Source organism: Adiantum capillus-veneris, chromosome 5 (assembly GCF_014529385.1).
Source record: "Adiantum capillus-veneris isolate H3 chromosome 5, ASM1452938v2, whole genome shotgun sequence".
Taxonomy (NCBI): Eukaryota; Viridiplantae; Streptophyta; class Polypodiopsida; order Polypodiales; family Pteridaceae; genus Adiantum; species Adiantum capillus-veneris.
Window position 1 is genome coordinate 60,151,556 of NC_140935.1, and position 16,726 is coordinate 60,168,281.

The 16,726-nt window shown below is 43.5% G+C and overlaps 1 protein-coding gene across 1 annotated transcript in view; it reads right to left on the reverse strand.

The window, feature by feature from the left end:
- Positions 1–360: 360 nt before the first annotated feature.
- LOC147457381 (28 kDa ribonucleoprotein, chloroplastic-like) overlaps positions 361–16,726 on the reverse strand; it is a 30,901-nt gene continuing 14,535 nt past the window's right edge. The window contains exons 3-5 of the mRNA XM_086512270.1: positions 1,726–1,824; positions 689–988; positions 361–612 (exon numbers count right to left, since the gene is read on the reverse strand). Of these exons, the coding sequence (XP_086368396.1) occupies positions 544–612; positions 689–988; positions 1,726–1,824 (468 nt within the window). The 3' untranslated portion in view covers positions 361–543. The remainder of the gene's footprint in view (positions 613–688; positions 989–1,725; positions 1,825–16,726) is intronic.

Here is a 16,726-nt window from a genome sequence, read left to right on the forward strand (position 1 = left end):
GGTCAAATCACACCATATTAACTTGCTCTAATGCACAACTAATAATACCCTTATGACTTCCTTCGGCTCAACTACCGGCACTCCTTGCCGTACATGCCCTACATGTGGCTCTTAACCACTGGCTCCTAGCTGGTCTTGTCCTTGCACCAATGGTAAGTAGAGTATTATGAATCCGCGTCCCTTGGAATTCTATCCAGTTTGCCTTTGATGTTTACAACTTGCTTAGGTTTAAAGCCTGGCCTCATAAGCTACCATAAGGTATTTTACCTTGAGTAGTCGTCTTCTTCTGGTTAAGACAAAGGCTTTTCTATAGACACCCTTTTGTATGTGAGACTTAACCCAAATATGGATGACCAAGTATCAATTTAAAAGTCATGCAAGAATCCTTTATGATTAATGAAACAGAATATACATCATTCTACGTAAAGCAAGCTTCGATCGTAATGCTACTCCAGAGTGGACAACTGAATATAGAAGATGGAGCTTCCCATTTGGTGGAATGACCAGGGCCTTGCATTCATCTACAAACACTAGGCAAAATATTTAGACACTAATTCCTAAAGGGGCCCGTTTCATGGCCACATTGACTTTCAAAAGTCGCCCTTCAACCTCCTGCAAATATAGATGTGAAAAGAGATTATGATTGAAATTGTCCAGCTTCACAAAGATTTAAGAGAGGAATACTCACACAACCATCAAGGGCAGCAACCGCTTTCTGCACTTCAACATTAGTCGACATCACGACAAAGCCATATCCTCGAGATCTGCCATTCAATTTATCCCGCATTACTTGCGCCTCATGCACCGTTCCATGAACACTAAACAGCTGTTTTAATGTGGTGCTATCCACTCTCCAGGGAAGGTTGCCTATGTAAACTTGGTTCGAGCTATGTGTCCTTTTTTCCCTACTACGTAGTCTGTGCGGATCCTGATTTTCAAACCGTCGCCTTTCAACAAAATCCATCCTCACACATTTGCCTTGAAACTTCTGCATGCAACAACTAAGCAACCGCATAAACAAGTGAGTGTCAAAAAATAAACACAAGAGCTAAGGTGCTTGTGCTTGATATAAATAGACTTTTACCATAATTAAATTTCAATGTAGATTGACACTAATAAAAAAAGGTGCAGAGAAGACCACCAAAAACCCTAGAAAACAGAGCAAGTCCTTGGCAACCATTTATAAAACACAATGTCCATCAAATAAAGACTGAATAACTTAAATCATATCAGTTAGGGACTTGCACACAGAACTAAAGCGTAATTTCAATCTTCCTCAACCGCATACCCTCTAAATGAGGCCAGCAAGAAGAGCAAGACCACATAAGGCTGGGTTAGAGAGCGAGGCAGGTGCGTACGTCCCTGCTGGCAAACCCGAATTGGTGGAGGAAAACCACCTTTGCAGGAGGTGGAGGTAGTAAAAGCTGCAAGCTTTGCCGCCGGGCTCATCTGAACCCGCCCTAAGTGCGAGATCAGTTGTTCCTCGTCTTTAGAGAAAACTCATTATTCTTGTAAATAGCATGTTGCTGTTTTTAACAGTCGGTAGATTTACTAGCCATAATTGGCATTCAAAGAAAAGGCACATGTAAAATTTAGTACTGAGTTGTTTGAGCAAGTACTCACCCATGATTCCCTGGCAGACAAAAATGGAGAATTACACAAAATGGAGCTATTTCTGGGGTAGCAACCAATGAATGCAAGCAGTGAAACATAGTAGGTGCTCACCGCTCCATCTAGCTGAGCAACCGCAGCACAAGCTTGATCCAAGTCTGCAAGAACAGCATATCCAGAAGCATTTCCTTCCTCTTCCGTGTTATTTGTAATCTACATCAAAATCCTGTCATCAGACCTCCCAAAATTCATCAAGTGTCTGATAACACAAAAAAATAAAATCTTCAAGGGTCCTCTTAAAACAAGCGAGCAATATTGTTACCTCGAAGTCCATTTGCTGTGCATTCACAAAGATAACAACTCTCAACTGTCTTCCTCCAACATGTACAAGTTACAACTTTCCAAGGCGAAATAAATAGCAACAGGATCGTCACAATGGCAAGGAACAATCTCGTGCTTTGAATCTCAATTAAAAATAGCAAGATACAGAAAATATGCTGGGCCCGAGAATGAAAACTACTTTTAATCACAAAAGAAGATCCTATGCAGGTGCATTTGCTTCAGCTAGCTGGAATGCTACCATGTTTTGGTCCACTATTCACAACACCAGTGTAACAACAAACAATATTCGCAACCTGCCAACAACTGCACATGCTTTTGGCATGACTTATAAGGTAGAAGTTCGTTGAATGATGTACGTGTCTTTCCAATAAGGTTTTTTCTGATCAAGACACGTGCTCATGCTAATTTCTTTTAACTTTTTGTAAATTTTTATAAGACATGTTGTGAAATATACCTAGGTGAATCTACGTAAAGCCCTAAGATCACCTTGAAAGGGAAGTGCAAATTAAAGACTCGTAGTTTTTATCCCCAAGGCAATATAACCATCAGATCTATCATGAATTGCATTAAGTAAATATTACATCCCCACTACCATCATGAATGTCCAAAAGCAAGCGTAGATCTAAGTATCAATATACGCAGCGTGCACACATATACATGCGAATGCACAAACTCGGCTCAAACAGTGTAACAAGAAGCATTTCATGTGCTTCATCATTTCGAGGCATTTTGTTTCGAACATGCCAAGACAAAGCACATGTTTCTAGAGGTTATATGTAATGGGTAGGCACCACATGCCAACGGGAAAGAACAAACGGGACAACTTTACACTTCAAAACAATTGAACTGAGAGAGAGTGCACAACACACGAGACGAGGAGTGGCGGAATTCCACCCCAAGAGAGCACTGGCCCCAAACCCTAGCACCCCTTTCGTATTTTTGTATTTTCCTTGAACACTAGCATTCTACTCTGCTTCACCTTCTAGGTTGAATGCAAGAGGAAGAGCCCAGCCCATCTTTTTTAATGCCCTTGTCCTCTCTAAAAACAGTACATGAAAAGGATTAACTCTAAAAGCATCCAAAAGCTTGGCAGCGTAAAATCTGGAAATCCGTACATTCTGCCACGTCAGCAGCAGTTAGCGCAGCACTCAGAAATTCGTACAGTGCCACGTCAACAGTTAGGGGAGAACGCGAAAATATGTACTGCCTGTCAACGTGAATTGTGGGGTCTCCGTACAGCCCTTTCGTTGTCACTTTCTTTATGCTAAGCACCTTTGGGTGTGTGAGGGCTGCTTTATTTTTATGATTTTAAAGTCCTAGGGACTTGGACCCCATCAGACAAGGTCTCATAAGTTGGTGGGAACTTGTTTTAAAAATAGGCCATTCGGCAAGGCTTTGCAAGTTGGTAAAACTTCTTCTGTTGCTTCTACTCTTAAGGATTAGGCCCCTTGGCCGGGATCTGCAAGTCAACTCAGGTCTTTAGTGACTTGACACGTCAGCAGCAGTCAGTGTAGCACGCGGAAATGAGTACCTTTGGGTGTGTGGGGATTGCTTTATTTTAATGATTTTAAAGTCCTAGGGACTTAGGCCCCATCGAACAGGGTCCCATAACTTGGCGAGAACTTGTTTTAAAATAGGCCACTAGGCAAGGCTTTGCAAGTTGGTAAAACTTCTTCTGCTGCTTCTATTGCTTCTACTCCTAGCGTTTAGGCCCCTCGGCCGGGATCTGCAAGTCGACTTTGGTCTTCAGTGGCTTGACACGTCAACAGTTTGTGACATCCCCCCTTCTTGAAAGAAGAGTAATCGTCCGTGATTACCATATATCTGCAAAGGGGGGGGCAAGGCTTTGCAAGTTGGTAAAACTTCTTCTGCTGCTGCTCCTACCGTTTAGGCCCCTCGGCCGGGACCTGCAAGTCAACTCTGGTCTTCAGTGGCTTGACACGTCAGTAGTTTGTGACATCCCCCCTTCTTGAAAGAAGAGTAATCGTCCGCGATTACCATATATCTGCAACAATACTCATTAGCTCAAAAAAAAATTCGAGGGTCATTCCGAGGGACGATCAGTTTTCTTATTCCGGATCGGAGCTCTTGATATTCTAACGTAGAAAAATTAGCCATCACACCCAGACCACACTAATTTGTAACAAGTGTCTTGATGCACTAAAATTACATACCCTCACCCAATTAGGAATATTCAATGGTTGGCACAACACAATGCAACACATGCTCACATATGCATGTTATAAGACACGATGAATAGCATCGCTAAACACTCCCCCGAGACAGACGGTCTGCGGTATGAAGCTACTCAACGATTACCTCAACATTGCCCCCGCAAATAATCTAAAAAGGTCGGGGCAATGAGCTTAGAGGACTGATACAACCAAATGCTCCCTAGATCGCACCCTACGTCGCTTGGAGGTTTCAAGCATACAACTAAACGCACTCTAGACATCCTGTCTGCATCGTTCAAAGGTTTTCCAACTACAACGAAACGGTCCCCAGACATCCCGCCTGCATCGTTCTGAGGCTTTCAAGATACAACAAAACGCTCCCTAGACATCCCCTCTGCGTCGTTCCGAGGTTCATACAATATCAAAACAATATTTCTCACTACTCCACCCAAGAGTAAATCACCAAGCATTGATACCAGTATTAAAACCAAAGTCAAACAATTCAAATCGGCACCAAGATAGATTTAAAACAAACACGATCCATTTCAAACAAATTTCAAACAGTACTTTCTAAGACAGTTGAAAAAATTAAAACGCCTAGATAATTCACTCCCTAACACTTGTCCCTGGGAGAAACTGGGACCGACTCGACGAAATCAAAGAGATGCCTGCATTCTAACAGTTAGCTCAAAAATATCCAAGGTTTCGAGGGTCATTCAATTTTCCCATTCCATATTAGATCTCTTGATTTTCTGGCATAGCAAAATAAGCCATCACACCCAAACTGCGTTGATCTTTAAAGGGGTGTCTCGGTGTACTTAAGTTGCATACCCAAGCAACCTCGCCCAGTTTGAAAATATTTAGTGATTGGCACATTACAATGCAACACAGATGATTACAAATGCGAGTTATAGGACATAAAAAACATACAGTGCTACAAACACTCCTCCTAGACAAAAAGTCTCAGGCCATGAGATATTAAAAGACTCCCTCATCACTCCCCCTGTAAATAACCTAGAAAGGTTTGGGCCATGAGATATAGAGGCCTACTACAACCAAACGCTCCTGAGACCACAACCTGCGTTGTTCAGAGGTTCCACAACTAACATGAATACTCCTCCCAAGAAACACCCGAGCAATGAGATATTCGTACATTTATCGGACACAACTCCTCTTTAGTACTCCTCCCATACCAATGTCCCAGCCATGAGTTAACCACAGATCACGATTTTCTCTTGAATGATCCTCCCAGACAAAGGTCCAAGCAAGGAGTGATCCAAAAGGTTTTCTCAAAAATCATTGAAACCAGCATCAAAACCAAAATCAAGCAATATCAATCCGCACCAATACGAGTTCAAAACGGATCAATTCCATTTCCAAACAACATTGTCAAACAAATTTCAAAGTATCTATTTCCAAACAACATTGTCAAACAAATTTCAAAGTATCTCAATACAAAGCAAAACTAGAATCATTTTTGGTTCGTCTCGGTCAATCGAACGTTAAGGACGATGGCTTGTGCTTCTGCAGTAAAGTAATGGTAGGGTTCTGGACCTTAATGGTAGCATCGTTCTTATCGTGCCAAGGCATGCCCAAAAGAGCGTCGCAATTGCCTAACTTCATGATGTGAAAGTCTACCTTACCATGGTACACTTGGATGGTGACCGAAAGAGCACCAATGAGTGGTACAATTTTCAGAGTTTGCTTTGTATCTAGCTCAGTCTTGAGTTCTCCAGCAAACTGATAATACTTATAGTCCATCTGTTTCAAGAATGAAATTCTCGGTGGCTCCTAGGTTGAAGAAAAGTGCCTTGCAGCCATTAATCTTTCCATAAGCTCTGCACAATTCATTAGAACCTTCAAGAGCGATGCCATAAATGTCGGGGACAAGTTCCACCATAGATTTAGCTTTCTCAGCAAGAGGTTGCTCTGGAGGCTTGTCCCCTTTTGCAAGACATGCATATAAGTTGTGTCCCGTCTGGAAAAATTCAAAGCATCTGCCTTCTTATAGTAGTGTATTCCGTTGGCAGCATGTCAAACAAGGTCTTGCCAATTGAGTTGAGTTGTCGCGAGAATCCCGAGAATTTATCCGTTGTGGTCGAGGATTCTCGGTATTTGTCAATTGATCTTCAAATTCCATTCTTCCTTTCATAAGCTTGTAGCCGACCGTAGTATGGTCCATAAGCTCTTGCATAGTAGCAACCTGTTTAGACAAACAATATTCTTGTAACGGTGATGGGAGTCCAATGGTATAGCGTTCGCATTGGTTTTCCAAGGTTACCAGCTTGAAGAAAGATACCTGTAGATACACATCAAGGAACCTTTGGTTGTAGTCTTCCATGGTCTCCGTGGCAAGCATTTTCACAGATCAGCCCTAGCGTGAGTGGATTTTTCCCAGCAGCAGAATTCAGCCCCTAGCGATTTTGCATCAGCATCACACTTCAGCGTTTTGCAGATTCACCGCGACGGAACATCAAGGAACACCAATGTTTTCAGTTCTCAGCATTCAGTACCCGCAGTAGAACTCCAAAACCTCGCAAATCTCACCTTCCCGCAGCAGATCCTCGCCGCACGGTCAGATCCCACGAAGTTTGCAGTTTCAGCCCGGAAAATGCAGGTTTCAGCATCTGCGTTTTCAGCGCGTCGTCGTTGCATCGTCGTCATCGCCGTCGTCACCGACATAGAGTCAGAATTCAGCAGATAAAGATTTGCACATTTCAGCCCTTAAAATTTTCAGATTTCAGCCCGTCTCGTCGTCGTCCTCATCGTCGTCGACATCGTCGGCAAGTCCAAGCATTGTAGAGATTTGTGCAATCATAAGTAGACCGCTCTCGCCATAGAATGTGGGGCCTTCGAAGGAGGGTTTGACAACATCTCAGGTATCGTATTCTTCTCTCTCTATCTCTCAGTCTCATGCACCTTCACGTAGAGTGTTCATTCACTTTGTTTGTGTCCATTGCACTCTCTCTAAAGGAACGGAAGGCTCTCCCTTCCCCAAGTAAAAGGAACCTTGAGCACAGTTCGGAGCACTCATCTTGAGCAAAGTTCAACCTTCATTCCGCTGCACCTTACACTCCTTTGTTGGCGTTTCTCCAAGCAACCCCAACGTTTCCCACTCAGGCTCCCTGGCATTTTCAGCAGCTAGCTTCATCGCCAATAGCCTCAGCCTGTACAGCGTTTTCCAGCCAGCCTGAACAGCATTTTCAGCCAGCCCATTCAGCGTTTTTCATGCTACAACAGGCAACGTTTTTTCAGCTGAAACTCAGCCACTCTTAGCGTTTTTGGACAGCAGTGATTTTCAGTAGCATATAAGAGATCAACAGATAGCGTGTTTGAAGCAACAAAATTCAGCCGAAACAGCGTTTCCTTCATCACCATTTTCAGCAAAAGATAAGAATCAAGTCATCGCCATCGACCTCATCATAGTTGCACATTGCATTATAGTCCTCAAGTGCATCAAAGTCTTGTACCGGTTGTGCAATCAATAGTAGACCGCTCTCACCATCGAGAGTGGGGCCATTGGAGGCGGGTTTTACGTCTCTGGTGTCGTATTCTCTTCTCTCTCTATCTCTCAGTCTCAACACCTTCACACATAGTGTCTATTCACTTTGTTTGTGATCACTTGCACTCTCTCATTAAAGCACGGAAGGCTCTCCCTTCCCTAAGAACAAGGAACCTTGAGCACAGTTCGGAGCACTCATCTTGAGCAAAGTTCAATCTAAGGTGCAACGGAAGTGAATGTTCAGCGGAAGTGAATGTTGAACTTTGCTCAAAATGAGTGCTCCGAAATGTGCTCAAGGTTCCTTTTACTTACGGAAGGGAGAGCCTTCCGTTCCTTTAGTGAGAGAGTGCAATGGACACAAACAAAGTGGATGAACACTGTGAATGAAGGTGCTGAGACTGAGAGATAGAGAGAGAAGAATACGACACCAGAATGTTGTCAAACCCTCCTCCAAAGGCCCCACTCTCTATGGCGAGAGCGGTCTACTTATGATTGCACAAATCTCTACAATGCTTTGACTTGCCGACGATGTCGACGACGATGAGGACGACGACGACGACGACACAGGCTGAAATCTGAGAATGCTAAAGGGCTGAAATCTGCAAATCTTTATCTGCTGAATTCTCACTCTATGTCGGTGACGATGTCGATGACGACGATACGACGACGACACGCTGAAAATGCAGATGCTGAAATCGGCGTTTTCCGGGCTGAAACTGCAAACTTTGCGGGATATGACGGTGTGATGAGGATCTGCTGCGGGAAGGTGAGATCTGTGAGGTTCGGGGCTTCTATTGCGGGTACTGACTGCTGAAAACTGAAAACGCTAGTGTTCTTGATGGTCTTGTCGCGAAGATCTGCAAAAACGTTGAGGATCAGGCTGATGCAAAAACGTTGGGATGAAACTGTATTTTGCTCCAAAAACGCTAGGCTGAATTCTGTCCTACGAGGGAATCTGCTAACGCTAGAGGATCTGTTGGTCTTGCTGTCGCCAAGAATCTGCAATTGCAAAAACGCTGGCTGATCTGATGCAAAAACGCTAGGTTCTCAGGTGGCTGAAAACACTAGGTCTACTGCGGGTGTTGGTCTTGCTGAGAAGTTGCCTGTTGAGCAAGGTGCTCCTGCTGCCTCTTCTGCCAGAAAGTGCTAGAGCTAGGTCTCTATATATACAAACTTATGGAATTTGCCCTATCCAGTTTCCAACAAAGGTCACTTAAAAATAATAAGTGAAAAATGTCAAAAACGGGAAAAATAGGTTCTGTGAATTGGAAAATGCTCCTGATGGATTCTGATGGTAATGCTGACAATCATGCTGTGTGCAACCAGAGGATATGCATCTACTTCAAGCGTCTGGACATGCACGGTCTGCGAACAGACTCACAAAAGTGCCAGATCACTTCCTATTCTAGGCTGACTTGACCGAACTGAACCCCGGTCATGTTGTAGCTTGTCCACGGACACATAGGGTAGGATGTGTGACGTTACATCTCCATGGCTGAAAATTCTCGAAACCACTTCCAACACAAAAACATGAACAAATCCATTCCATGTAAAGTGAGTGGAGAAAATCTCGTCTTCCTCAAAGACTGTGCATGCAATGTAGATGAACAAATAGACGGAGTGCCAAACCGTTCACCACACACACGCAAACAATGAGATCGAATCTTGTCTTTCTGATCTAAATCAATCAACGGTAGCAATTCACAACGGAAATGCCCATGCTTGATACTCAAACTTTCTTGTGCTCTTTCTACAACTGTGTCCTGCCAAGGAAGAGACATGGAATGTGACTTCCTTGAATGCATATTTTTCATCTTTTCATGAGAAATCTGCATACATCCGTGCTCATTCATGAGTGAAACGTGCTCAACGTTCAATATGTCATGCCTAGGAAAAGGGATCACATAAAGACGCTGACTAAAATACACGAAATGATCACGAATGGAACACTCGAACAATGCGTGCTGACAAATCATTCGAACACATAGTACTTCTAGTAAGGGTTCTTTGGACCTAGGCTCGAGAGCCAAGACCGGTTCTTCGTGTTTGATCGAATCTTCTTGTGGGAGTTCTGTGGACCTCGACTAGAGAGCCAAGATCGGTTCTTCGTGATTGATCAAATCTGCAATGAGGTTAGCTTCACTAGAGAAAGTATCAATTAACACATCATCCTTGTGAACAATCACATCATCTTCATGCAAATCATCATGCTTGTGAGAAATCACATCTTGATCATCATGCAAATCATCATGCTTGTCCTTATCATCCAAATCATCATGCCCATCATTATCATGCAATTCATCATGCTTATCATCATGCAAATCCTGTGTTTCATGCTAGACTGAGAGATTCTCCTTCTCCTGAATCTTTTCAATCTTCGCCTGCAAATTAGAAATGAGAGAGGAAGAATGAACAACGTTCTTGCGATCCAATTCTGTTTTTCTTTCTGCGTACTTGCGATCAAATTCTTTGGTCTCCAAGCGTAATTGCTCGCGCTCACGCTCCATGGCTACCATTCTTGCTTCGTGCCACGTTGTCATCATGGCCATTATCGTCTTGCACCAAGCCTCCATTGGATCTGGTGCAATCGAAGGGAGAGGGTAGGAAAAACCTCCTTGGTGGGGAAATTCTTCTTCGCCACTCCCATGCTCACCACCTCCATGCGATGTATCCATTCCGCTTCGCGTGATGACCATACACTGTGATCTTTGGTTCTTAAGTTCACGAGGAACTTGGGGTCTTGAGTTCTTGGGTCTTGAGGTTCTTGAGGTTCTTGAGGGTCTTGGGGTTCTTGAGGTTCTTGCCGTTCTTCTTTCGCTTGTAATCTGTGTTAGAGAAGGATCTTCTCTTCACCCGAGTTCTACTCTTTTTCGCGGACGCACCCCTTGGCGCCCTTGCGCTCACACCAAGGTTACTTTTTCCCACCTCACGTCGATTGGCCGGCCGCTAAGTACACGGTCCACTCTCAATGAGTGAAAAGAGGCACAAGGGGAGGCTGGACAAGCCCTTCTTTCTTGGGTTTCTTGTCACTCTTCAAAAACACGATTAGAAATCGCACGCCCAAGTGGACTTGGGTTCGTGCGACCTCAACGAGCAAAAAAATTTATGTGGTTCTTGTGGTTCTTTCCTTGAGTGATACAGAACACTGCCAAAGCTCTGATACCAATGTAAGGTGCAGCGGAAGTGAATGTTGAACTTTGCTCAAGATGAGTGCTCCGAACTGTGCTCGAGGTTCCTTGTTCTTAGGGAAGGGAGAGCCTTCCGTGCTTTAATGAGAGAGTGCAAGTCATCACAAACAAAGTGAATAGACACTGTGCGTGAAGGTGTTGAGATTGAGAGATAGAGAGAGAAGAGAATACGACACTAGAGACGTTGTAAAACCCTCCTCCAAGGGCCCCACTCTCGATGGCGAGAGTGGTCTACTATTGATTGCACAATCTGGTACAAGATACTGATGCAAATCTAATGGGGCTATATCCAGGCCGACGGTGGTGCCGATGATGACGAGACTAGGGCTGAAAACTGAAAGCTGCGATGATGACGGCAACAACGCTATTTGCTACTGTGACTTTGTGTGCAACAAACGCTGTCTTTCTTGCTTCGAATCGTTGGGTCTGCTGCTCTTTTATTTGCTGAATTTGCTGCCCTAAAACGCTGATGTTGTCCTTGTGATTAGGGTTCTTAAAAACATTGAGTTGCTGCTGTTAAAAATGCTAATTGGCTGTCCTTTAACTGCTGCAGAAACGCTGCTATGTTGTCCATCTCCTGCTGAAAAACGTTGGAAGTGCTGCTGTGAAACGCTGGCAGAATTGCTCCTAGAAACGCCTAGTGCAGGGCTGAATTCGCTGATGCAAAAACGCTGGTATGGCTGAAAAATGCCAGGCTGAATGGCTGAATGGCTGATGGCAAGAGAGGTCTAATCTTGCTGAGAAGGTTCTCCAGAGGGCCTGCTGCACTGGATGCTTGTTGCTCTCCTTCTTCTTCTGCCAGAAAGTGCTAGCTCTGGTTTGCTTATATATTTCATTAGCAAAATTGCCCTACCTAGTTCCCAACAAAAGTCACTTGAAAATAATAAGTGGAAAATGTCAAAAATAGGGAAAATAGGTTTAATGCATTGGAAAATGCTCCTGATGGATTCTGATAATAATGTGATGATCATGCTGTGTGCAACCGGAGGATATGCATCTACTCTACGTGACTGTTTATGCACGGTCTGCGAACAGACTCACAAAAGTGCTAGATCACTTCCTATTCTAGACTGACTTGACTGAATTGAACCCTTGTCTTACTGTATCTTGTCCACGGACACTTAGGGTTGGATGTGTCACGTGACATTGTATGGGCGGACACTTTAGCACGTGTCAAGCCGGTCATTTTCTGAGCCTGGTGGATGCACACATTTTTGGGCTTTAATGTTTTTTGCACCAGTTACACATTTTGCCCTACCTCAACCTAAGATTCTATAAATAGAATGCTTAGGGTCTTGTAGTCATTCAGATTGAGATTGTGTATTGAGAGCATCATTTGCAGAGCACTTGTGCTCTCTCTCTCTCTCTCTCTCTCTCTCTCTCTCTCTCTCTCTCTCTCTCTCTCTCTCTCTCTCTCTCTCTCCCCAACGCTTTTGACACGCGTGGCTCACTCTTTCCTTTGCTCACTCACATGGTATCAGTCACCAAGACGTGGAGAATCCCTCCTCCTGAGGCTAGCGCTTGCATTTTTGGCAACTTTCGTCGTGGAAAACTACAACTTTAGCCTAGCGTTTTTGTAAGGATTCTAGTTACTAATTCTTCATTAACTACTTAAACTCATGATTAAGACTTAAGAAACTTAAACTGCACTTAGAAACAAGACTCAGAAGACTCTGTGTTGATTGATTGAATGTGTGATACAAGGGGTCCTTATATAGGAGATGAAGAGAGAGAAATGAAAAGACACGTCTCATGGTGAAGAGACGCGACTTTAGACGTAAAGACACATCCTTTCAGCGAAGAGCTGCAACCATTGGACGAAGAGTCGCACCCATAAAGCGAAGGAGTGTGAACAGTTGTCGAAGGAGAGTGGCTTTTGGCGAAGAGGCACGTCTTTTGAGCGAAGGGTTGTGACAATCCAAGCGTAGAGGTTCTCCTTAGCATGGCACTTTGCGTATCTGCAACTAGGAGTGTATGTAATACTGCAACATAGTCACAATCGTGACATTCCCTCCCATTTAAAATAAGAGCCCGTATCAAAGAAATGACTTCTGATGTTGATAGAACTCTGGAAAAGCATTGAATCTTCAAAAAATTTCAATCTTTGAGTTATCGGAAACCTTTGTCTTGAACCTTTGCTTCTTGCGAAGCCTTTTTGCTTTTACTGCTAAAACTCATGTCATTGCATTGTTCAAATTCTTTTGAGAAGAATTTGGTTTAATCAGGTTGTGTCACAAAAATATGGTAGCGTAAACTAACGTTTAATTGCACTTCAAATACTCAAGAGAATTAGAGAGAGAAAGCTTGACACTTCATTGGGGACCAGAAGATGGGCTGGTCCCCCCCCCCCCCATAAAGAGAATATCTTTATTACTAAGGGAGAATCTTTACAAGCACGGGAACGGGACAAAAGCCCGTCCTCTATTCTTTCTTGGCCTTTTTCTGCTCTCTGACTACTGAGAGGATCTATCCTCTTCTGCGAGATTTTGGGAAGCTCTCGTAGGGGAGAGTCTACCTTCCACAAAACTCATCGGAAGCTCTCACGAATGAGGGTCTATCTTTCGCTAACTGTGCCACTTTGGACGTAATCATTCTTGCAATTAACCAACCATAGAAACATGCGAAACACACACATACGCTTGCTGTAATTTTCTGCACATAACCAGAAATTATTACCTGAGCGTGTTCCAATGCCAAATTGGAGGTCCTTTTCGCGATGGAAATGCTCCAAACTTGGTGTATGTGTAGAGTAGGTAGTGGGGAATAAGATTCTATTAAAACTTTGCTGGAATTCACTCTAATACAAGTGATTAGGGGCTGAAAACAGGGAATTTGCAGTAGCTAGACAAGGGAGAAAGAGAGTTTTCTACTACTTTACGCGATGAAACTTCTCCCAAAGCTGCAAGCAACCATGAGAGGCCTTGTTCTAGGTGATGGGTGCTCAGAGGCTCCAAATACACCACAAGGTGCTGCTCTCAAGCTTCAATGGAGAGTTTCACAGCGTAGAGGATGGTCAACTTGGGGGGGGGGGGGGGGGGGGGGGGGGGGGGAGGGTAGTGCCCTGCCAACCTAGCAAGAGGGGGAGGGGTTGCTCTCTTATAGCCTCCCAGAAGAGGGGGCGCTAGCATGAAGAGAGGGAGTGAGAGAGAGAGAGAGAGATTGCATGGGAAAGTGTGCCAAGTGGCACACTTACTTTAAAATTTAAAAACCATTCAACTTTTGACTTTAAAAATCCTATGCCAGTTAATGAAATGTGCAATTAAGTGCACAACTGCACACAATAGATACAACAAATGAAAACGTTAGCTACTCCCTAGCGCATTGCCATGCCAGCAATGCTCTGGCATTACCTGTGCGCACTTGTCCAGCCATTTGGTCCAGCGCAAATCATTTAAGAATACTTTTAACTTATCCTAAGGCCGTAAAATAATCAAGCCTTAGGGTTAATAGTCTAAGGACCCCATCTCATTCATGTGCTTGCACTAGCGCGCGTAATTTTCTGAGCCTGAAATCTGAGGCTACTATCTACCCCTTTATTGAAGACCCGATTTCCAATCACTAGGGCTTCAGGGTATTTTTCTGCTAGGGTCTCCCTGAGGTGCTCTGGCCCAAACTTGGACGCACCTGAGGCCCCAGAAACTGCTAGATCTATTCTGATGTGCACACAACTAATTAGATGATTCTTTTCTCGTAAATAAATTAATTATTTACAAAGTCTGACATAGTTACATCCCTCTTGGTTCTAAACAGTTGACCTCAACTGTAGAGCGTCAACATAACTGTGCAAGATGTCTGGGTAGTCCTTAAGATCGGACTCAGTCATCAACTTTGCATCTAAAGGAGTGTAATTCTTGAACTTGACTAAATACTTTCGATGTAGACTCCCCAACTTGAGTTGTCTCTCCGAGTGGTGTATTATCTGTTCAGTTTGAGGGATTTCCTCAGTCTCTTCGACTTCTGGAGGATCTTCTTGTACTGGCGCCACTGGAGGAGGTCCAACATATGGTCGGAGGAGACTGACATGAAAAGCATTATGGATGCGCCAGTGAGAAGGCAAATCCAATCTGAAAGTCACGTTATTGACTTTATCTGTAATTTTGAAAGGGCCGTAAAATCTATGGGAAAGTTTGACAACTTTCTCTTTTCCGACCCGCTTTTTCAATCTAGCTTTCTCAAACCGAAGCAGGACATATTGTCCTTTTTCTAGATTGAGATTCCTTCTGTGCTTGTCTGCTTTTCTCTTCTGTTGCTCTTGAGTACGAAGAATCGCTTGCTTTACTTGTTGATGGGCAATATCAATATTGCGCACAAATTCATCTGCGGCGAAGATGTTTTCTTTGGTAACCATAATAGGAAGTAAGAGTGGCTTCCCATAAATAATTTCGAAGGAAGCTTTACTAGTTGAGGAATGTATGGTATTATTATACGCAAACTCAACTATTGGTAAGTACTATTCCCGTTCGGATTGTCGTTTTGAAACATAGCACTTGAGGATATCTAAAATAGTGGCATTAGCGATTTCGCTTTGACCATCTGTTTGAGGATGATAAGCTGATGAAAAGTCAAGCTTAGTTCCCAAGTTTTCAAACAATGCCTGCCAAAATAGACTAGTCATGCGGGGATCTCTATCGCTGACAATAGTCTTTGGCAATCCATGGTGTTTAAAAATCTGAGCTAGAAATATTCTAGTCATTTTTGATCAGCTTTGATCGTCTTCATTACTAGAAGAAAATGTGCTTGCTTACTCTGTCTACTATAGTCCAGATTGCATCATTTCCATTCTTGGATCGAGGAAGATCCGTAATAAAATCCATGGCAATACTTTCCCAGGCGTGTTAGGCACAGGGAGCGGCTGAAGCTTGCCATAAACTTTATGTCTGTCATATTTTACTTTTTGGCAGACTAAACACTCACGTACATGTTTTTCAATGTCCGCACGGAGTGTTGCCCAAAAGAAATACCTTTCGAGGGCACTAGTGGTGGAAGCAAATCCCCGATGCCCGGCATAAGGAGAATATGTGCTTCATCCATCACCTTCTGTTGTAAGGACTGAGCTATGCATATTGCTTGTTGACGATAGAGCGTATTATCCCTAATGGAATAAGGTGGCCTTGAGTGACCAGCTTGAAGATCTGCCCAAATTGTGGCGAAGTCTGGATCTTGAGGATACATCTCACTGAGAGATTCTAGTTCCTCATGATAAATTGTTGTTAGTGCATTGATCTTTGGACGCCTGGAGAGAGCATCTGCAACTGCATTCTTCGTTTCAGAAGAATGTAAAATCTGAAAATGGAACATTGAAAGAAAGTTGGCCCATCTCATCTGCTTTTCTGATAACTTTCTCTGTGTGAGAAAGTAGTGAAGACTTTGATGATCTGTCTTGATAATAAAATCAGCTCCTAACAGATAGTGTTTCCAAATGGAAAGAGCATGAATTATTGCCATTAACTCTTTCTCGTATATGGAAACATGCAACTCTACATCTTTAAGGCACCAACTTTCATAGGCTATCGCGTGACCCTCTTGGTTCAAAACTGCTCCTACACAATCTCCAGATGCATCGCAGTATACCTCGAAAGGTTTGCGAAGATCAGAGACGGTGAGAACAGGTCCGTGACTGAGTAGATACCTAAGCTTTTCGAAAGCTTGTTTTTGTCCAGACCCCCAATGGAATGGAATCCGCTTCTTTGTCAGATCATGGAGGGAACCTGCTATCGCGGCAAAAGCTCGAATGAAACGCCGATAATAGGAACAGAGGCCAAGGAAACTTCGTACATCATGTACTGCAGTTGGCGTAGGCCATTCTACAACTGATTGAATCTTATCAAGGTCCATTCTCACCTGATTGTGAGATACTATATGGCCCAAATAGTAAATTTCTTTTAGAAAGAACTCTCTTCTTAGCATTC